Raw genomic sequence first — 21,406 nt, forward strand, 5'->3', positions numbered from 1 at the left:
CCGTCGCCCTGAGTTGGCCGGACCACTTTGGCAGAGGGCAGAAAACTTCTCCCCAAGGTGGGGCTGAGTCACAGCCTGCCTTCAGCCGACATTTCCGGAGCCTCTCCCAGGCCCTGCTCAGGATACGGAGACCGACCCCCATGACCGAGCTGTTGCGCTTAGGGGGCTTGTCCCTTGGAAGGTCTCCCCTAGGTCACAGTGGGACTCAGGCCTCCCTGCCCTGGGATCCCCAGGGGCTCAGATCAGGAGGGTGGCAGTAGTTGGCTTTGTGGGGTGTGTTGGGTCCCTGCCCTCCTCAACACGCGAAGCCACATATACCTACCTACTCCACAGCCAGCCCTCGCAGTCTGGGCCTCATGCCTAAGCTGGATGCTTTTTTATTTTTATTTTATTTTATTTTATTTTAGGAGAAGATACCCTCCTAAACCACCTTCACCCTTAGTTTGGTTTTTGTTGTGTGAAGAAAACAAAGACTCGAGGTTTCTACTGTTTTATCTTTCCCTTTTCTGGCCTCCAGACACTGCCTTGTTCATCCTACTCCCCTCCTTCATCCCCCTGGTTTTTTTCACACTCCCCACCCCAGCCCCTCTATTCCTGGAGGTGTCCACTGGGGAACTAAGTGGTGAGGGGGCTGAGGGGACGCTGGTGATCTGTGGGGACAGGCTTCTCCTAGAACAGTGGGAGCCTCTGCCTGGCAAGAGGATGATGGCCCAGAGATGGGTGATGTGGGGTGGCCTGGAACTGGTCCAATGGTGGAGGTAACCCGAGGCCTTTTTTAGTTTTAACCCCTATTTGTGTATGTGGGAAGGAGGATTTTTCCTGAATTTTTTTCGTTTCTTTCGAGGCCTGTCCATTTCTAAATATATCAAGCATGATAATGTTGCGAGCAAAATGAAGTTATACTTGATACATTTTTATGATGTTAAAATAACAAAGGACTTTAGATTGTGACAGAGTGTTAAAAATAAGCATTACACAGTTTTTCCTTTTATTCTGGTTTTCAGAAGCCCCCTTCCCATGATTGTGCACACATGCTTGTTCTCTCTCCCTCCCCCACCCCACCCAGAAAGGAGCATTCTCCCTTTCTGCTGTTACCCTTTCTCTTTCTAGGGTATCAGGCAGAGAAGAATGAGGACTGGGCTGGCCCTGCAGCTGGAGGGCTGGCAGGGAGGGGGTTGGAGAGGAGGAGGCCCCTGAGGGCAGGGCAGAGGGGCAGCACCTCACATCTTCAGGAGACCCTCCTGCTCAGACCCCCAGGGTGAGGGGCCTGGGACTCAAGAGTCCACTTGCAGGTGAACCGCTGAAGTAGCAGTGGGCTCCAAAACGTGAAAAGCCTCCATTTATTGAGTCCATGCAAGACACTCGACATACGTTATCTCACTTCATGCTCCAACAACCCTTTGGACTAAGTATTCTGATCCCCATCATACAGGTGAGGAAACAGATTTTGCAGAGTCAGATTCTAAGCCAGATCTCTTAACTGCAAAGCTCCGAGAGCACTGGGACTAACTACACAGAGCACACAGTACCACGTGTGTGTACAGAGAGGCTGCATAGGAAGGGGGGACCCAAGCCCGTCCATTGTGCTTTGTGAACCTGCCATATGATGTGGGCAGCATCCTTTGCCTCTGGAGCCTGCTTCAGACCAGGCTGGCACCCCCGCCTTGCCCTCCTTTTACAAGGTCGATAGGAGAATCAGATGCGATTGATGATGCATGAGAAAGTGCCAGCACACAGGATGCACTCTGGGTATGTGGGTGTAGCTTCCTGTGCCTCAGTTTCCTCATCTCACATATAGGTGTGGATAATAGCACTTAATTCCCTTTGTGGTTATGAGGATTAAAGAAGAATTTTGGAAGGGCTGCGTGGCTGTTCATTCCCCTCTGGCTGAGAGCTGGGGACGTTTGCACTGGCTCTTTCCTCTGCCTGGAATGCTTTTCCCATTCCAGGATTTCATCCAGCCTTCATTCAGGTCTCTGCCTTGCTGTCACCTCCAGAGCCTTCTTGGAACCTGATGTCTGTTCATTGGTTTATCTGGTATTACCTGCCTCGCCCAATAGAATGGGAGCCTCATAAAGGCAGGGCTTTCTCTGGCTTGTTTATCCCTATGGCCCAGGATGCCAGGCAGCAGGAACCCAATAAATGCATGGCTGACATCGTCTCCCTCTGTGTCTCCACAGGCAAGGTGACCATTCTGGCTGCTTGCATGAGTGTGCCAGCCTGGGTGAGAAGGCAGAGACAGGTGAGAGGCTGTGGAGCCTGTGCGCGCTGGTGGTGGGGACTGGAGGAGGAGGGCTGGGGTGGGAGAGGCCGCCCCTGTGCCCCACGGGAGGGAAGAGCATTCAGAGGCCTGGTAGCTGCCGAGAGCTCCTCTCTTCCTTGGTCCAAAAGTGCTAAGCCCCTTTTGTGGGAGCTGCAGTGGGTCAGGGACGCAAGTAGTTGGTGGTAGACTGGGGGCCTCCAACCTTTTATGTTAGGAAGGGTTTCCCATCTACTGGAAATTTCTGCAATATTTGTGCAGAGGAAGGAAATGAGTACTTTAGCTGAGAAATTGAAACTCAAATGGAAGGTGAAGACTAGTCAGGTAAAGCCAGTCACTATGGCAACAGTTTGGGGGCGGGGATCACATAATGCGATACAGGTCAGAACCCTGGCTCTGTGTGCTCAGGCAATGACACGCTAGTCTGTACAGCTGTCAGTCTGTCTCTTATACACCACGTATCACACCAAGAAGTGTGAGTGTGGACAGTGAAGTGAAGACAGTGTCCCTGCCCTCTCAGAGCTGGCAGTCTTGGGGGACAGTCACAGAGCCGTGCGGGAGCAGTACCTGACCCGGCCTTGGAGTGGGGGCCCTGGAGAATGAATAGGAAGGAGCTGGCCAAGCGGTAGGGGGGTAGGTGTCAAGAGACCCCTGCGGAGGGCCCAACGTGCACAGAGGCTGGTCCCCCGGGGCCTCGCTGCAAGCAGGGAGTCTTGGCGGCATGCAGGCCACCTCCCACTCTGCCCTAGAGGATACCGGGCGCCAGTCTGAGGCCAGCGTCAGCGGAGAATTCAGGTTTCTTGGCTCCTGGCCAGTGTCTGTGTGACCTGTGAGAGGGCGAGAGCAATTATAGGGTTTTATAAAACAATGGTCTCTGTTCTTGAGATGGGAAGAGTGTGTCTATGTGTCTGTCCCATGAGCAGGAGTCTTAGCCTGACCCTGAGTTGTTACAGTGTCCGTGGCACGGGGGTCACACTGATCCAAACTCCGAGAATACTGACAACTTTCGTCTCTGTCCTCCTCCTCCTCCGCTTACCTCCCCGTGCCCTGGAGTAGCCTGCCGGGGCTTCTCTCACTTGTCCCCAGGGCCTGATGTCGGAGGCCATGGACCAGCCGGCCGGGAACCCTGGAAACCCGAAGCCAGGAGAGGGTGGTGAGGGCAGCATGGAGCCGAGCACCTGCCAGGAGCTCCTGCACCGGCTGCGGGAGCTGGAGGTGGGGCACGGGGCGGCGGGGGGCAGCAGTGCTGGCCAGAACCCTGGGGAGCTTGGGTGGGTTCTGGGGTGCGGGGGACCTTCCTCTCAGGCCGCTTTACCAGGCTGGAGCAGAGCTGAACGTTTCTTTAGCAGAGCCCCTCTGAGAACCCCTTTCCTTGCTCTTCGCTCTGCAGCCTGCGTGCCAGCTCAGGACAAGAGGCGTGCGCAAGGGTGGGGCCATCCTAACCCCCAGAATATCTCCCTTCTCTACCCCTCTTCTCCCCTGCTTTCATGCCCCTGCTCTAGGAAGGGGGTGGCCGCAGAGGCCACAGAAAGAAGGGTCTCAGGAGTTGAGGGACAAAAACATGGATCCTTAAACTAGGCCTTTTACCACATTCCTAAGACCCTGCCCTCCTCCCTCCAGGCTCCTCTGCCCTCTCCCCAGGGAAATAAGGTTTACTTTTTGGCACCTCCCACCTTCGGTCCTCCTGGTTGCTGTGTCTCCCCAGCCCCTGCAGCCTCACTGACTGAAGAAGTTGGGGTAACAAAAAACCAGCCATCTCAGCTCTGCCTTCTTCATGCCCTGGGGCTGCAGGCCTCCCCCTGGCAGAATCAGACCAGAGCCAAGAGCTGGGGCAGGGGTAGAGCTAGTAGACTCCTTGCCTCCCCTTCCCCAAGAGGGACTTGCCCGGGGGAAGAATGATCCCTTAGCCTCCTATTTGCCCTCCTCCTCCTTCCTGCAGGCAGAGAACTCGGCACTCGCCCAGGCCAATGAAAACCAGCGGGAGACCTACGAGCGCTGTCTGGACGAGGTCTGTGGAACTGATGCTCCCCATGGGGAGGATAGCTTGTCGATTCCAGGCAGAGGCTGGGTTGGCTGACAGCTCTTCCTCAGCTCTGCCTTTCTGTCCCCAGGTTGCCAACCATGTGGTGCAGGCGCTGCTGAACCAAAAGGTAAAAGGCCACAAGAGACGTTCTCACCCTCTGCCCTGAGCCCAGACGCCCTGGGAGGAGGCCCTGGGTACAGCAGGGGAGGTCCTTCCTGTGGACCCCTGTACCTGCTTAGATAGGGAATAGAGGAGGGTGGAAATGGCGTCTTGGTCCTCCAGTGAAGTCCCCTTTCTCTGTCTTGGACAGTCCATACTGTTCTACCTGGCTAGGTAAGGCCAAGTCTCTGAGCTATGGTAACTTTGATTTGGGCTTGAATCCTTCTGTTATTCTGGCCCCAGTTAGTTTCTCCAGGTTGCGATAGCCCTGATAGCAATGTTGATGTTGTAAGCATACGGTGACATCTAAATATTTACTCAAGTAGTGTGGGTAATTTCTTGACATGTGGGCCACTCTGACCCCCAGGTCTTCCTCTGCCTTATATGGGCCCTTCTTTGACATGTGCTTTCTAAGAGGCAGGGGATTGGCTCCAGGATTGTGAAAGTTGCCAAATGGAACGGAATTACCTCTGACCAGGGGTGGTAAACGTTAGAAAATTTACCATCCCCAGAAGATGTGATAGCCATAAACATAGGCAGGGTCAGCTCCCTCATAGAAGGAGGTTGCAAGAGAAGGGCATGCCCAGCAGGAGTGCCCGCTGCTCTGATGAAGGCGACTGTGCTCATACCACTCTCCCTCTCCCCACCATCCTCTCTTTGTCTTCCTCCACCTCCCGGGGGTGGCAGGACCTGCGGGAGGAGTGCATCAAGCTGAAGAAGAGGGTATTTGACCTGGAACGGCAGAACCAGATGCTGAGCGCCCTGTTTCAGCAGAAACTTCAGCTCACAGCAGGCTCCCTCCCTCAGGTGGGCACAAGAGATTCTCCTTCCTTCCTCACATCTCGGCTTCCTGCCTCCCCCCAGCCCTGTCAATATCATCACCATCTCTTCTCCCAGACACCTACAGAAGTAGGCCATTAGCCATTGCCCTCCATTCTGGGGGCTGTGGCCATCCAGGGCAGGCCGACCGAGCCTGATAGATCTAAGCCTTAGATGAGGGGGAAACTTCCTGAGTTCCCTTAAGCTTGGCTCTCCCCCACCTCCCAGGTGCTCCCCGCCCAGCTGGATGGTATCCCTTCTTGTTGACAGAGAAGGTCCTTGCTTCCTCCGCCCTCAGATGGGTGGAGGCTGAAAATGCAATTATTTCGAGCTCCCAAGGGGCCCCTTTGGCCACTGCGTTGCCTTCTTCTTGGCCAGGGGCAGGGGTGGGGCCGGGTGTAAGGCACCCAGTGCTTGGTGTCACAGAGAGGTCAGGAAAGGCACTTCACCCGGATGACTCTGCACATGCCTAGCTGCATGTGCTCACCCACTGACCCAAGCATGGCTGCAGACACTGTCCCTGCTTCTAGCCCTGAAATCTGCCTTACCCAGGAGAAGCAGGAGGCTACTGGGAATGAGTCCTGGGCTCAGTTAAGATGTCACTTGGGGTCCACTCTGTCAGGAATCCCCAAGGATGGGGTGAGACCTGGGTGGATCAGGAGCAGCTCCAGGTACCTGAGGTGAACGGTGGGTTCTGAGGTCGACCAGCACACCGCCAACCCGCCCCAGCCTTGACAAGAGAAACACCTTGTGTGTATGTCTGAATTTGTGTGTCTGTAATGCAAACCAGGCAGCTCTTGGCCCCCAGATCCTGAGCAGGATGCCCTCAGCTCTCCGGGAAACCTGACCCCTGTCAGAGGAAGTGTCTCACCACCATGGCCTTTCTGCAGCCCCTGTCTCACCAGGCTGGTGCAGACCTGGGTGAATCAGCGGCAGTGACTCTGCAGCTCCCTGCCCTGGGTCTGTCCCTGCTGTAGGGTTGACCCAGGAATCCCCAGAGGCCTGACCCACACCAGCCAAGCTTACCCTGTTGTCCATACCCTTCTCAGTGACTGATGATAACAGAGGTGTAGATCATCCTGAAATCGTTTGTTTTTTACTTAAATGAATTCTGGGATTTGAATTGGGAATTTTAAAATGAATTTTGGGGTTTGGGACCATAGATTTATCTTCCCCAGAAGTAACATGACATAATGGAAAGAGCACGAACCTTGGCCTCAGATAAACTTGGGTTGGGTCCCTAACTTAGCTAATTCTTAGCTGTGCGACCTTGGGTAAATTATTTAACCACACAAACCACGGGTTTTTTCCCTTGTAAATGGGGATAAAAAATACCTATATTACAGGTTGTTGTGAGGATTAAATGAGATAATATCTAGTGCTTGGCCCGTAGTAGATAGTCAGTGACTGGTGGCTAGTTGTCATTATTAATGTTATTTCCAAGTTGTGCTTTGCTAGGATGGAAGCTCCATTGAGCAAATGCTAATTAAGCTCTGACTGTGAGCAGTGCCTTTGCCAACAGGTATGGAATTGGACAGAGCTGTGGCCTGTGCAGAGCGAACGTAACCGCTGAGAGCTGGGGCTACTGGACACTAAGGCAGGGCTACAGAGTGTGACACTGCTGACCAAGAGCCCAAGGGGCAGAGAGGCCATCAGAGATGGGATGGGGAGGGTTCCTTGAAGGAGGTGACGTCAGACCTGGGCCCTGATGGATGGGAGATTTTAAAAGACTGCAGTAGGGGTCTGGGAGATGGGGTTCCCTGTGGAAGGAACAGAGCAGGGAATCCTAGGGAGCCGAGAGTTGTTTAGCTGGACTTGAGCAAAGGATGTGTAAAGAGTGAGTGAGAGAGAGCTGGGGATGGCGTCAGGGAAGAACCAGCAGGCCCAGCCGGAATGCCGGCAGAGGGGTTCAGACTCGTCTCTGGAGGCAATGGGCAGGCAGAGGAGGCTATGAGCACAGAGATGCTTTAGACAAAGAAGAAAAAGATGCTTTAGGCTGCCTTGTGCACAGGAGATTGAAAAGCCACCCAGCCAGGTCAGAGAGACTGAAATGCTGAGCAGCGTCCAGGCCAGAGGTGTGAGGATCGTGGGCCGCAGGAGCGGCTGCAGCTGGCCAGGCTGGAGGGGAGGCAGAGACACCACAGAGACAGGATTTAACAGCCATGGAGAATGACACGGGGAGAGTTAAAGCTGACTTGTATCTAGTCGAGATGCCTAGCAGAAGGGGAATGAGAGAGAAGTGATCCATGATTAAGTAATCCATGATTAAGTGGTTAGGACTCTGCTCTTCCACTGCAGGGGGCGTAGGTTTGATCCCTGGTTGGGGAACTAAGATCCCACATGCCGTGTGGTGCAGCCAAAAAGAATACTACTTTTGTAATCCTCAGAGCAGAGATTTCACATGAGGCCATTCAGGGGAGACAGAAGTGATAACTCCCACCATCTCTTTTCCAGGACCCAGTAACAAATGCCTCTTCCGTTAGTCTCAGCCAACCCTGTGGATGCTGGGTCACGGGTAGTCAGAACAGGAAGGGGCCTCGAGGCTCACCCTCTCTGTAATCAGGGAGGAGGCCCCTCAGAAAAGCAGAGGGTCCTGGAGGCTCGCTGGACACCCGGGTTAGGCCTGCCACTGCCTGCTGGCCCAGGGGCACTCCTCTTTCTCCAGATCTCCCTACCCTGTCCCACCTCCCGGCCACCTGGGCTTGCACTTCTTCAGTCTACCTGTGCTGTGTCTCCCGAGGCTCCTCTGACCAAGTGGTGAGAGCCACACCTTGGGCCAGGAGACGTCACCGAAGGAGCAGACTTGGAAGAATGTTTCCCTGCCCCTGGATGGGAAGCCATAGCTTCCTGTGGGAGTAGGGACCTGGGACAGACAGCACCTGTGCTAACCTCGCCTCTCCCCTGCAGATCCCACTCGCCCCACTCCAGCTGCCTTCAGAGCCACCAGCCACCCCCTCCCTGAGCTCCGCTGAGGGACCGGCCACCTCGCTGCCTCTGGGGCGCTGTGCTGGGCAGAGAGAGGTAGGAGCGCTGGGCACTGTGGTCTGTGGCTCCGCTGGCTCCGGGCTCGTCAGCCGGTGCTCCACGGCTGTTTCCTAATGAGTCCCAGGGGAAGGGCTGCTTCCGGGCACACAGATTCTTGTCCAGGCTGGGTGTGAGCCCTCAGCTGTCAGCCTCGTACCAAGAAAAACAGATCCCCACCCTCAGCCACTGGTCTCGCGAGCAAAGGCGTTATAGTACAGCAGTCAGACTCACAGTTAATACTTCCTGAGCTCTTAGTCTGTGCCAGGCACTGTACTGGACACCTGGATCTCATTTATTTTTTTTTTTTGGTAATTTTTGGCTTAAATTTATAATCATACACATATTTATTTATCCCAGTCCAGAACTATTATTCATTCATTCTTTTGCATATCTGGTTTCATTTATCTTATTTTGTGAGATTAAACATAATCACCATCCTGTTTTACAGGTGATACAATGAAGCTTAGAGATTAAATAACTTGCTGAAAGTCATATAACTAGTTAAGCAGTGGACCTGGGTCTTGAACCCATACAATCTGGCTCCAGAGCCCATGTAGTTAACCACTGTACCAGACTAGACGGGGCCTAAGAAGGGGCCTGGGAGAAGCAGGAAAGGGTTTGCAATGGAGTCATTCCCAGTCTGCTTCTCCACGGGGATCAGCGCAGCAGGACAGCTGCCTGACCTGAGGAGGCCCGGGCTTGCCTGCAGCAACTGACTTAGGACTTGGCCACATCACATCCCTTTCTTGAGTCTGTGTTCTTTCTGGAGACTGAGAAATGGACAGGCCTCCCTCTCCTGGGGCAAACATAGATTCCAGGGTTGTAGGTGGTCAGCCCTGCTAACCCGCAAATACTGGTAGGAAGTGGTGCAGAGATAAACAGAAAGGGAGGTGGGTGCCCACCCAACCCCAGGTGTGCCAGGAAGGACATTTGGGGTAACCAGGACTCAGAGACTCTTGAGGAAGCTTTCCAACATATCCCAGAAGCTATCAGTTCCTTTTGGGGACACAGACAAACCAGGCCAGCTCTGTTCCTGGCATACTCAGTTATGCCCGCTCGGGTCCCTGGCCTGCACACGATCTCCTCCTCATGCCATTTCTCCCCCAAGGTGTGTTGGGAGCAGCAGCTGCGGCCAGGAGGCCCAGGACCCCCGGCCGCCCCACCCCCAGCGCTGGAGGCCCTGTCCCCGTTCCTTCGAAAGAAAGCCCAGATCCTGGAGGTGCTGAGAGCCTTGGAAGAGACTGACCCCTTGCTTCTGTGCTCACCTGCCACCCCCTGGCCGCCTCCAGGCGAGGGTTCCGGCTCCCCAGAGCCCATCAATGGCGAGCTATGTGGCCCACCTCAGCCTGAACCCTCTCCCTGGGCCCCCTACCTGCTACTAGGTCCTGGTAGCCTGGGAGGCCTGCTGCACTGGGAGCGCCTCTTAGGGGGCCCAGGGGAGGAAGAGAGGGCTGGGCGGCCCTGGGGCCCTAGTAGGGGCTCCCCACAGGCCCAGGGCACCGGTTCCGGGCCACCCTGCGCCCCAGGCAGCAGCTCCTCCTCCTCTTCTGATGAGGCAGGTGACCCCAGCGAGGCACCCAGCCCTGACACCCTGCTCGGGGCCCTGGCCCGCAAACAGTTGAACCTGGGCCAGCTCCTTGAGGACACAGAGTCTTACCTACAGGCCTTCTTGGCCGGGGCTGCTTGCCCACTCGGCGGGGACCAGCCGGGTCCCAGGCAGCCATCCTCCCCAGACCAGGGGCCCCCACAGCTGTCCAAGTCCAAAGGCCTCCCCAAGTCAGCTTGGGGAGGGGGTACCCCGGAGGCCCACAGGCCGGGCTTTGGTGCTACCTCAGAGGGCCAGGGGCCCCTCCCCTTCCTCAGCGTGTTCATGGGTGCAGGGGACGCCCCCCTGGGCTCACGGTCTGGCCACCCCCACTCCTCATCTCAGGTGAAAAGCAAGCTCCAAATTGGCCCCCCTTCTCCCGGGGAAGCCCAAGGACCCCTTCTGCCCTCTCCAGCCAGAGGTCTCAAGTTTCTAAAGCTGCCTCCAGCCTCAGAGAAGGTACCCAGCCCAGGGGGCCCTCAGCTCAGCCCCCAGCTCCCCCGGAACTCCCGAATCCCCTGTCGGAACAGTGGCTCAGACGGCAGCCCCTCCCCGCTGCCGGCCCGCAGGGGTCTGGGCGGAGGAGAGCTGTCCCCAGAGGGGGCGCAGGGCCTGCCCACCAGCCCGTCACCCTGCCCCACAACCCCAGATTCTGCACAGCTCAGACCTCCCCAGCCAGCCTTGTCCACTACGCTTTCCCCGGGACCAGTGGTGTCTCCTTGCTACGAGAACATTCTGGACCTTTCCCGGAGCACCTTTAGGGGGCCTTCCCCAGAGCCACCTCCATCCCCGCTGCAGGTGCCCACCTACCCACAACTAACTCTGGAGGTGCCACGGGCCCCTGAGGTCCTCAGAAGCCCTGGAGTCCCCTCCAGCCCCTGCCACCCAGAATCCTGCCCCTATGAGAGTGCCCAGGAGAAGAGTTTGGACAAGGCAGGCTCGGAGTCTCCCCACCCTGGCCGCAGGACCCCAGGCAGCTCGTCCAAGAAACCTGGCCAAGGGCCGGCCCGGCGACCTGGGGATCCTGGCTACACACCTCTGCGGGACAGACTAGCAGCCCTGGGGAAACTGAAGACTGGCCCCGAGGGGCCCCAGGGCCCAGAAAAGAATGGGGCGCCAGCTAGGCCTGGCACCGAGAAGGCCCGGGGAGGAGGGAAGTCAGGGGAGAGCACTGGAGACACAGCACCCTCTGCCTCCAGGCCCCCTGAGCAGCCAGAAGCCAAGGGGGCCCTGCGGGGGGCCGTGGCCTTAGGCACAAGCAGCCTGAAGCAACAGGAATCTGGGCTCCTGGGGGACCCTGGGTCCCGAGTCTACTCTTCCCACTCCATGGGGGCCCGGGTGGACCTGGAGCCTGTCTCACCAAGGAGCTGCCTCACCAAAGTGGAGCTGGCCAAGAGCCGGCTGGCAGGGGCCCTGTGCCCCCAGGTACCCCGCACCCCTGCCAAAGTGCCAACCTCAGCCCCCAGCCTCGGCAAGCCCAATAAGAGTCCCCACGGCAGCCCGACAAAACTGCCTTCTAAGTCGCCCACCAAGGTGGTGCCCCGACCTGTGGCCCCACCAGCCACCAAGGAGCCCCCCAAGCCTGACAAGGGGAAGGGCCCACCCTGGGCAGACTGCGGCGGCGCTACGGCCCAGCCCACACCCCCAGCACCTGGCCCTGCCGACCCAGGCCCAGGCCCTGAGGGGCGGGCCCCACACTCGGCCATTGAGGAGAAGGTGATGAAGGGCATAGAGGAGAACATGCTGCGTCTCCAGGGCCAGGAGCGGGCCCCCGGCACTGAGGCCAAGCACCGCAACACTAGCAGCATCGCCAGCTGGTTCGGCCTTAAGAAGAGCAAGCTGCCAGCGCTGAACCGCCGCACAGAGGCCGCCAAGGGCAAGGAAGGGGCTGGTGGGGGCTCCCCGCTCCGGAAGGAGGTCAAGATGGAAGCCCGGAAGCTGGAGGCCGAGAGCCTCAACATCTCCAAGCTGATGGCTAAGGCGGAAGACCTGCGCCGGGCACTGGAGGAGGAGAAGGCCTACCTGAGCAGCAGGGCCCGGCCACGGCCCGGGGGACCAGTGCCGGGGCCCAGTGCAGGCCTGGGGCAGGTGCAGGGCCAGCTGGCCGGCATGTACCAGGGTGCGGACACCTTCATGCAGCAGCTGCTCAACAGGTGAGAGCCCGGGACCAGCTGGCAGGGGCTTGGTGGCTGGGGGCCCTTTTCCCTACACGGGCATCCCTGGGGTTGGGAGTGCCTTTCCCAGGACCTGGGGCTTCCCAGAGGTCAAAGGGTGTAGGAGGTCAAATGAAATGGCACCAAAGCATCCTGAGGGTTAATGGCCTGGCCCAGAGGAGAGACTGGGGCCTCGAACAAGGAGCAAGGGGTTTGTGCCCCAGCTCCCCTCCTCTCTGGCTGGCTGACATTCAACTTGCTGCGACCCAGTTTCTCATTTGAGAAGAGTTAACAGTCCACATTTTCTTGGATTGTCTTGAGTCAGATGAGGCAGCCTGTCTGAGGTGCAGCATGCAGTAGTTAAGGGAGTGCTAGTACCTAACTGGGCTGATGCAGGTCTTCTCCCTCCGGGGTTTTCTATCCTGTAGAAAAAGGAGGGCTCCCTTCCCATCTTGCCCTTTTGGCACCTGCCACAGACTGAGCAAAGGGAGCTGTGGTTTAGAGAAGGGGCTACCCCACCTTGGGGTTGCTGTGTCTGGGCCAGGTAAGGCAGAATGTCCTCAGGAATCGGGCTCCAGGTAGGGTGTGGTTTGGACAGCAAGTGCGCTCAAAGTCAGCTGGGGTAGGCAGGGTGTGTCGCATGTGGACCAGGATGTGACCGTGTCTGCTCTCTACCGGCAGACATTGTCGGAGAGGTCTCTAGGCTTGACCCTGGGTAGCTTTGGGGGAGTTCTCCCATATTCCCTGCCCCTGCTGATCCTCTGGAGTTTTCCCTGGGGTCTTGGCCTGTTCCTGGTGTCAGGAGAGGTTGATGTGGGAAGCCACCAGGGATATGTCCCCTTCCCCAGGGGCAGGGGGCAGTGGGTGCCTCACTAGGCCCAGCACCATTGGAGGGAGGGAGGCCAGAATGTGTGAGTGGGCCCGGGCCTCCCTCACGGCAATCTGCACTGCTGCCCCTAGGGTGGATGGCAAGGAGCTGCCCCCCAAGAGCTGGCGGGAGCCCAAACCTGAGTATGGCGATTTCCAGCCAGTGTCCTCTGACCCCAAGAACCCCTGGCCGGCCTGTGGGCCCCGAAATGGCCTGGTGGGCCCTCTTCAGGGCTGCGGGAAACCTCCTGGGAAGGTAAGTTCCTGGGGCGGGGGCTGGGTGGAGGGCCTGGCTCTGTGGCCCTGCCAGGTCTCTTACCGCCTGGAGGGCTCCCCTTCCCTGGGGCCTGGAAGCTGCTGGATGCCTTTCTGGTCTCCGAGGAGAATGGGGAGGGGAGAGGGCCTCCTGAGGGCTGGCAGGTTGCCAGGACTCTCAGACCCATACTCCAGGGATCCTGATGGAGGGGATTAGGGTGGAGGAGGAATGGGCTCTGAGGTCTCCTGTACCCTGTACAGCCAAGCAGCGAGCCGGGGAGGCGGGAAGAGATGCCCTCAGAGGACAGTCTGGCTGAGCCAGTGCCCACCTCACATTTCACAGGTCAGCAGGGTCAAGGGCCAAGGCTGGGACCTGCCCCTTACCCCCTGCTCACTTTACTCCTTCCTGTCACCACAGCAGGTGCCAGGCCCTATAGCATCTTGGTGCCAAGCATCAGTGGGCACTGGGGCTGCACAGGAATAAATCCCTCCCTGCCTCATAGGGTACCTGCCCTGCCCTCTTCCCCAGGACTAGGGGAGGTGGGGCAGGGCAGGCAGGGATGACTGAGCCGGTGGGGCCAGGAGGGGCCCTGACCAAGGGTGGAACCTGGGCAGGGGCAGAAAGCCGGAAGAAAGCAGAGGGGCTGAGCCGCCTGCAGCTTCACATCCCTGACTTCCCCTCCCCTCCCCAGCCTGTGGCTCTTTGACTCGAACTCTGGACAGTGGCATTGGGACCTTCCCGCCCCCAGACCATGGCAGCAGTGGGACCCCCAGTAAGAATCTTCCCAAGACCAAGCCACCACGGCTGGAGCCCCCGGCCGGGGTGCCCCCAGCTCGGCCCCCACCCCTTACCAAAGTCCCCCGCCGTGCCCACACACTGGAGCGTGAGGTGCCTGGCATAGAGGAGCTGCTGGTGAGCGGGCGGCACCCCAGCATGCCGGCCTTCCCCGCCCTGCTCACCGCTGCTCCGGGCCACCGGGGCCATCAGACCTGTCCCCACGGTGAGTGCCTGGGCAGGGGGGTGGGCCTCTCTGGGAGCTCCACCCACCACCCATCTTCCCCTTGTCCCCGGATAGATCCTTGTGAAGACCCAGGCCCTCCTGCTCCTGTCCAGCTGGCCAAGAACTGGACCTTCCCCAACGCGAGGGCAGCCAGCGGCTCCTCTGACCCTTTCCTATGCCCGCCCCGACAACTGGAGGGGCTGCCCAGGACCCCCATGGTGAGCATGGCCGAAGGGGAAAAGGGAACAGCAGTGGAGGGCAGGAGGGAATGACATGGGGTGAGGTACAGCCCTGTCCGGGAGGAGGACTGAGTGGGCAGCCCACCCCCTCCCCCCGCCTTCTAACACCCCTCTTGGGGAAAGGGCTTCTCTCCCTTCCGGAACTTTGGTGGAACTGTAGGGCTGTGCTCAGTCGCGCCTCCAGCCTGCTTCCTCTGCAGCGCCCCCGTCAGGTGGGCAGAGCCTCTCAGGCGGGGAGGGGTAAGGGGAGCTTCCTCCCGAGCCTTCCCTCCTTCCCCAGGCCCTGCCCGTGGACGTGGACGGAAAGCGGAGCCTGGAGCCCAGCCGCCCAGCCCCTGCGCCCCAGGGCCCAGCGTTTGGGGGTAGCCGCACCCCCAGCACATCGGACGTGGGCGAGGAAGGGAGAGTGGCCAGTGGGGGTCCCCCGGGGCTGGAGACCTCAGAGTCTCTCAGTGACTCACTCTATGACTCGCTGTCCTCCTGCGGGAGTCAGGGCTGAGCGGTTGCAGCGGCCACGCCCCGCTCTGGCGTCGGAGACCGGCTCGCCTCACGCCCCGCCCCCTCGGGGCCCGTGGGGCCCCTCCCTGAAGGGACCAAGGAGGTAGATGGACAAGAAGGTGAAGGGGGTCCCCGGCACACGCCACTGCCCGCCGCTGCTGTGGAGGAGATGACCGCTCTCAGCTCAGGGAGAGACCCCACCCTTGGTCCCTTCTCTCACCCAGAGTAAGGCTCTTCCTCTGCGGGACTGGGGGTTCAAGGCCGCTGTGTCCCGGCCCCCAGCTCCCACTTCAGGCTGAGCCATCTTGTGGTGCTGGGCTTCCTGCCCACCAGCCGTGCCATCTCCACCCACCCTGGCAGCTCCCCTGCCTCAGAAGCCCCGTGCTGGTGCAGTTCAGGGGCGAGGGGTCAAGTTGCCTTCTCTCTGTCTGCCCTGGCCCTCCCCGCTGTCTGGATGGTGCTGCCCTCTCCTGCCCCATGTCTTTGGGGCCCATTTGTCTGTCTTTTTTGTTGTTTTTTTTTTATATATATTAAAGCACCTGGCCCAATCTCCACCCGCCCGCGCCCCCTGCCACCATTCCCGCACTGCGGTTAATTTATCTGTTGTTAAAAACGCGGCTGCTCTGCTTCCAGCCTCTGCTTCTGCCGTATCCCTAATAAAATGTGGAGGCCCCTCCCTGCCCCTGACTCAGCTCATTCTGTGGGAGGACTCAGGGATGGACAGGCAGGTGGAGACTGCGTGGGCCCCGGGGTGCAGGACTCCAGGGCCCTGGACTCTGCCCCAGGCTCCCTTGTGAGGCAGCTCCCTCCACCAGGGCCACTGGCTGGAGTCACCCTAGAAGGTAACTAAGGGTTGGGGAAGTGGGGTCTGTTTAGACCTGGAACAGTGCCTGGGGGTGGGGCAGTTCCCCTGGCCCAGGGCTTGGGCAGGGCAGAAGGCTGGGCTGCCCCTCAGAGGGAAGAAGATGGGGAGGGCAGCTATGGGCATGCGATCAAACCCTGGACATACCAGGTCAGGTGGGACGTGCAGACTCTGAGCTTCAGGGGCCCAGGGGTAGACAGAGGTAAGTGTCCACAGCCTCCTGTTGTCGTGAAGTGAGGCACAACTGGGCCTCCAACTTGCCGCCTTCCAGTCTCTCCACAGACTTTGGGCTTTCCTCAGAGCTTCTTGCCCCTATTTCTACCTCAGATTTCAGCCAGAAGTTCCCCTGGCTCTCAAATTCTCACTTTAGAATGGGGAGGCCAGGAATGAGGCTGTGTGGAAGGGTCTAGGCTTCTAGGAGTTGTTCCGGACTCTCCGTGTGACATGAGAAGGCCATGGGGTGGGAGGTTGTCGCCCTCCAGCCCTTGGATTTCCTGTTAGGCGTGGAGTTGGACAATGACCCGAAGGTGACCCAGGTGGCCCCAGCCCGTCTCACATTGGCCAGTCAAGTTGGGCCTAGGAAGGCCTCCTTCCGGCCCAGGTTGCAAGATGTGGGGTGACTCGTCCACAGCACCCCCCCTGCCGTTGCCTGCACTCACCGCCTCCCCATGACATACCGTCTGGAGGCCACCTGGGCATCATGCATGCTTAACACCCCTGGCCTTGTGGCTGGGACTCTGGATAGTTCATCATGGAGGTAAGGGGCCCTGTACTGAATACATGGTCTTTGTTAACATCACAGGCTTGCCAAGCTGAGGTCAGGGGTGCCTGGACAGGGAGAAGTGCTGGGCCTGTTCACAACTCGGTTATACCACTGGATGCTGTCCTGTGCTCTGACCAGCCCAAGGAAGGTCAGGGGCGGGGAGGTTGTTAACGCCTCCCTTTATACTAACTCCTTCCAGCAGTGTCTCTCCAGCCCTGAATGGTCCAGAGAGCAGTGAAAGAACTCCCTGTTAAATACCGTATTGCCAGCCTCCTGATTCATTTCATAGATGAAGACATTGAAGCTCAAAAACATTCAATGGGGGAATTTCCTGGTGGTCCAGTGGTTAAGACTCTGTGCTCCCATTGCAGGGGCATGGGTTTGATACCTGATGGGGGAACTAAGATCCTGCATGCCACATGGCACAGCCAAAAAAAAAAAAAACATTCAGTGGTTTTCCAAGGCTGAGAAGTGATGGAGCCTGGTGGGAGTGATTCTTTTTGGGTGTGTAACTTTGCTCTCTTCTGCCAGGACTTTAATCTCCTCCTCCCTTTTTGGCCTTGGATCACTTCTGAAGGGCAGGGCTGGAGAGCACTAGACTGGGCGTCAAGAGTCTTTCTTAGCCACTGAGTCTGGTTCTGTGGGGAAAGTTACATCCCTTCTCTGGGCCTTGGTTTTCCTTATCTATGGACGATTGGGAAATTGGACCAGACCAGCTTTCTCCTCAGCTCTCGGCTGTTCCCACCCCTCTCCCATCCAGGCTGTTCTCCCTCCTGTTTCCCTAAGTTGATGTCGTCATTGAGGAAATTAACACGACTTAGAGAAGGGTCGAGTCAGACGTCTTGATTTTCTCCAAATGTCAGGATCGCATTTTCTTCTATCTTCTGCTTCCAGGTAGCTATCCCACTGTCCCTTCTGCTTTTAGGGGCTTAAGGATGTTATTACCAAGCTGCTGATCTCTGCCTCTTGCCAGGCGGGCTCAAAGAAGTCTACATCCTTCTCTTAACTTTTTATTTCTTGGTTTCTTAAGCCCTTTATTCTGTTTGAACCTGATAGATTACCTCATATCCTTGTTAAAACAGAATTGTTCGCCTACAGGATATTTATCCTACTTCCTTTCCGGGAAGGAGCTTGGCATGGTGGGTTCGACTCTGGACTCCACCTCCTACAAGCTGAGACCAAGGATCCGTGCATGTTTCTGTCACCAGGGTCTGCTCAGTCTGCTGCTGGGCCCCGTCCTGCAGTGTTTGCAAATGCAAGGTGGCCTCTTAGGCCCCAGGGCAATGTGGGCCACCTGAGAAAAAGCTCAGTGCCAGTCACCAGGGCAGAGTAGCATCAGCCACACCTGGTACCTGGAGCCAGCCCTTCCCTACCAACTCTTCCAAGGTGGGCAGCTCTCGTCCCTAGGTCCCCCAGTGTGCTACTAAGGGGTGCTGGGCCCAGACAAGCCACCCCCGGCGCACATGACTGTGTGTGCCCTCCACACAAACAGAATATTCCATCTGAAATAATTCTGTGGCAGGGGACACACAGGTTAGTTCAAGACACTCCCGGGAAACCAATTTCTCTTTGTACTTCAGGGAAGGGTTTGGCTAAAAGACCACTTGATCCTCACTATGGCAGGACACTTGATATCTCAGTTTGCAACATCTGCTTGCAGGATTAAGGTGACCTCACTTTTTTCTCCATGAACAATGGGTGAATGTTTGCCTCACCATTGTGTATGACCCTTTCTGCTGGATTTCCCAAACAAAAGAAGCCCAAACTTCCAGACCCCCCTTCCTTGTCCCCCATAAATGGCATCAAGTCATCAGCAAAAGACTATAAAAAGGTTCCAGATTCCACCTTAATGGGTACCCTGTCTCTTGCAGGAAATATCCCAAAATGTTAACTGAGGTTTTCTGTGGGTTGCCAGTGGTTTTTATTTTCTTCTTCACCCTCTTCTAGATTTTCTACAAATAGTGTTTTGTTTCCTTTATCAAAAAGGTTTTAAAGGAAACAATCATTCTCTGAAGCAAATTCTAGGTATATATCCCCTTCTATAGTCCTGGGTGAGTTAATTCAAGCGTATAAGTAATTTTTTTTAAGACATATGAATTTGAAGTAAGTATAGGTGAGCATTTCTTTGATCTTGGGGTAAGAAAGACCTTTTTTAAAAACCTTTTGTAATTATTAAAGACATAGTTTATAAAAGTGCATGTTCATGGTTTAAAAAATAATTGAGATTGAATAGAATATTCATATAAGGAAGAGGAAGAGTCTCTCATATTCCAACTCCCAGTCTTACTCCCCAGACATAACCCAAGTTGATTGGAATTCCTTTCAAATCACTTTTTTTTTTCTTTGAGAATTATGTTTTATTCGGCGGACACTCTGAGGACTTCAAGCCCAGGAGACAGTCTCTCAGATAGCTCTAAGGGACAGCTCCCTCAAATTGCTTTTTAAATGCACACACACGCAAACACACAGAGCATGTTTATGTTGACCTTTTATTAGACAATGAGATTATTCTATAATTACTGATCTGCTTCTTTTAGCACTTACTAATGTATCTTGGAGATCTTTCCAAAGCCCATGAATATCCATTATCCTACACGGTCTTCCATTGTATGGGTGTGCAATGTTTACGTGTTTTACCATGACAAACAATGCTGCAGTGAACGTATGCATATGTGTCTTTGGCCACTTGTGTATTTTCATAAGATAAATTCCTATAAATGGAATTGCTGCGTTATAGAATATGCTTAATTTAAAAACTTTTATAGGTATTAACAAATTGTGCTTCGTCAACAATGTATAAGTGAGACTATCTTCTACATCACTGAGTAGTATCAAACTTTTTATTCTTAGCCAATTTGGTAGGATTTAGTGATCATGTCTTGGAGTCTTGGAGCCCAGTGTAGGGACTTTGGCTTTTTACTCAGAGTGAAATGGAGAGCAATTAGAGAGTGATGAGAATAAACTGTAGAGGGCAAGTCTGGAAGCAGACCAGTAAGAAAGCCTCTTGGGCAATTCCAGTGAGAGATGGGGGCCTGTTCCAGGGCAGAGGCACTATAAACAACAAGATTTGCTAATGTAATTGATGTGGGGAAAAGAGGAGAGTCAAGGATAACTATGACATACAGATGGCCAATAGGCACATGAAAATATGCTCAACATCCCTAATTATTAGAGAAATGCAAATCAAAACTACATTGAGGGGGGCTTCCCTGGTGGCGCAGTGGTTAAGAATCTGCCTGCCAATGCAGGGGACACGGGTTTGAGCCCTGGTCCGGGAAGATCCCACATGCTGCAGAGCAACGAAGAGTAGCCCCCGGCTTTCCGCAACTATAGAAAGCCGGCGCGCAGCAATGAAAACCCAAAGCAGCCAAAAATAAATGAATAAATAAATAAATAATTTTTTTAAAAAAAGGATAACTCTAAGGTTTTTGGAGCAATTGGTAGGAAGAAGTTGCCATTAACTGATATGGAAAAGACTGTGGATAGAGCAGACTTGAGGGAGGGAAGATCAGGAGTTAAGTACTGGATGTGTTAAATTTGAGATGTCTGTTGGACAATATCCAATGGAAAATGTGGAGTAAGCAGTGGGTTATAGAAGTCTAGAGTTCAGAAAAGAAGGCCGGGCTGGAGATATAAATTGGTAAGTCATCAGCATATGGATGTTACTTAAAACCAGGGGACTGTATGAGATCACCAAGAGAGTCAGAAGAGGAAAGGTCTGAGTCCTAAGCCCTGGGATACTCCATCTCTTTAGAGGTCAGAGGAAATGAAGCAGAAACAGCACAGAACATAGTGGTAAGGTACTTTGAAACTGTAAATATTTCACTTTCATCAAACTTTCTATTTATGCATTTATTTATATCAGTATGGACTCATGGTGTCCTATTTTATTCAATAGTTTATAATCCATTACTACCGTTATTTACTTTGGTGCTCAAATTGTCCATGATTTGACCAGTAGAATCCCTTTAAAACTGGCTTTTGTTTTGTTTTGTCTTTTGACAAATCTCCATCATTCTTTTTGAGTACATACTTTCTGGTGTAACATGTTCAAGATTCATCTTCCCAAACCCAGCCCTGAAATCCGCCATTTTTCCAAAGAGCCCTGGTTTCTTTCAGTGAGGAACAATCTCTAGAAACCAAGATCTGGGGGCTGGGTGTGCTCATTATTATGGGGGAGTTGCTGTTCCCAGGCTCTAAGAGAGGGTTTCTTAAAGATAGAAGTTAAAGCATTTTCTTATACTTATGGGGATGACAAAATAGAGAAAATTTGATGATGCAGGAGAGAAAAGAGGAAATTGTTGGGCTTCAGTGCACAAGTGGACTTAAGCAGCATCCACAGGTACAGGAAGGCAGGTGGGGGAGTGTATGTGGTGGTGTCTACTTACAGAAAAACTTTATTTATTTATTTATTATTTTTTGGCTGCGTTGGGTCTTCGTTGCTGCGCGCGGGTTTTCTCTAGTTGCGGCGAGTGGGGGCTACTCTTCGTTGCGGTGCGCATGCTTCTCATTGCAGTGGCTTCCCTTGTTGCGGAGCACCGGCTCTAGGCGCTCAGGCTTCAGTAGTTGTGGCACGTGGGCTCAGTAGTTGCGGCACACGGGCTTAGTTGCTCCACGGCAAGTGGGATCTTCCGGGACCAGGGCTCGAACCCATGTCCCCTGCATTGGCAGGTGGATTCTTAACCACTGCGCCACCAGGGAAGTCCCAGAAGAACTTTTCTGATTGCTTTTATTTTCTCAAGGAAATAATCACGGTCATTGGCCAAGAGGAAGGATGGGAGAAAGAGTTGTTGGAGGTTTGAGAAGAGAGGAGGTAGAATGAGTAGTCATCTAGGAGCTCAAAAGTTGGTGAATAGGCTAGAGAATATAGTAGGATTACCAGGCAGCATGAAGGGTCC

The 21,406-nt window shown here is 55.3% G+C and overlaps 1 protein-coding gene across 5 annotated transcripts in view; it reads left to right on the plus strand.

The window, feature by feature from the left end:
- NCKAP5L (NCK associated protein 5 like) overlaps positions 1-15,558 on the plus strand; it is a 30,591-nt gene extending 15,033 nt beyond the window's left edge. The window contains exons 2-13 of one of the 5 annotated variants that reach the window (XM_061205195.1): positions 2,181-2,242; positions 3,317-3,475; positions 4,200-4,268; positions 4,372-4,410; positions 5,130-5,249; positions 8,169-8,282; positions 9,394-12,023; positions 12,984-13,146; positions 13,407-13,488; positions 13,838-14,146; positions 14,222-14,364; positions 14,666-15,558. In XM_061205195.1, the coding sequence (XP_061061178.1) occupies positions 2,207-2,242; positions 3,317-3,475; positions 4,200-4,268; positions 4,372-4,410; positions 5,130-5,249; positions 8,169-8,282; positions 9,394-12,023; positions 12,984-13,146; positions 13,407-13,488; positions 13,838-14,146; positions 14,222-14,364; positions 14,666-14,884 (4,083 nt within the window). In that variant the 5' untranslated portion in view covers positions 2,181-2,206 and the 3' untranslated portion in view covers positions 14,885-15,558. Of the gene's footprint in view, positions 1-2,180; positions 2,243-3,316; positions 3,476-4,199; positions 4,269-4,371; positions 4,411-5,129; positions 5,250-8,168; positions 8,283-9,393; positions 12,024-12,983; positions 13,147-13,406; positions 13,489-13,837; positions 14,365-14,665 lie in introns of those variants that run through there. The other 4 variants (XM_061205196.1, XM_061205193.1, XM_061205194.1 and 1 more) reach the window with 4 other exon arrangements.
- The last annotated feature ends 5,848 nt before the right edge of the window (positions 15,559-21,406 follow it).

Source organism: Eubalaena glacialis, chromosome 11 (assembly GCF_028564815.1).
Source record: "Eubalaena glacialis isolate mEubGla1 chromosome 11, mEubGla1.1.hap2.+ XY, whole genome shotgun sequence".
Lineage (NCBI taxonomy): Eukaryota > Metazoa > Chordata > Mammalia > Artiodactyla > Balaenidae > Eubalaena > Eubalaena glacialis.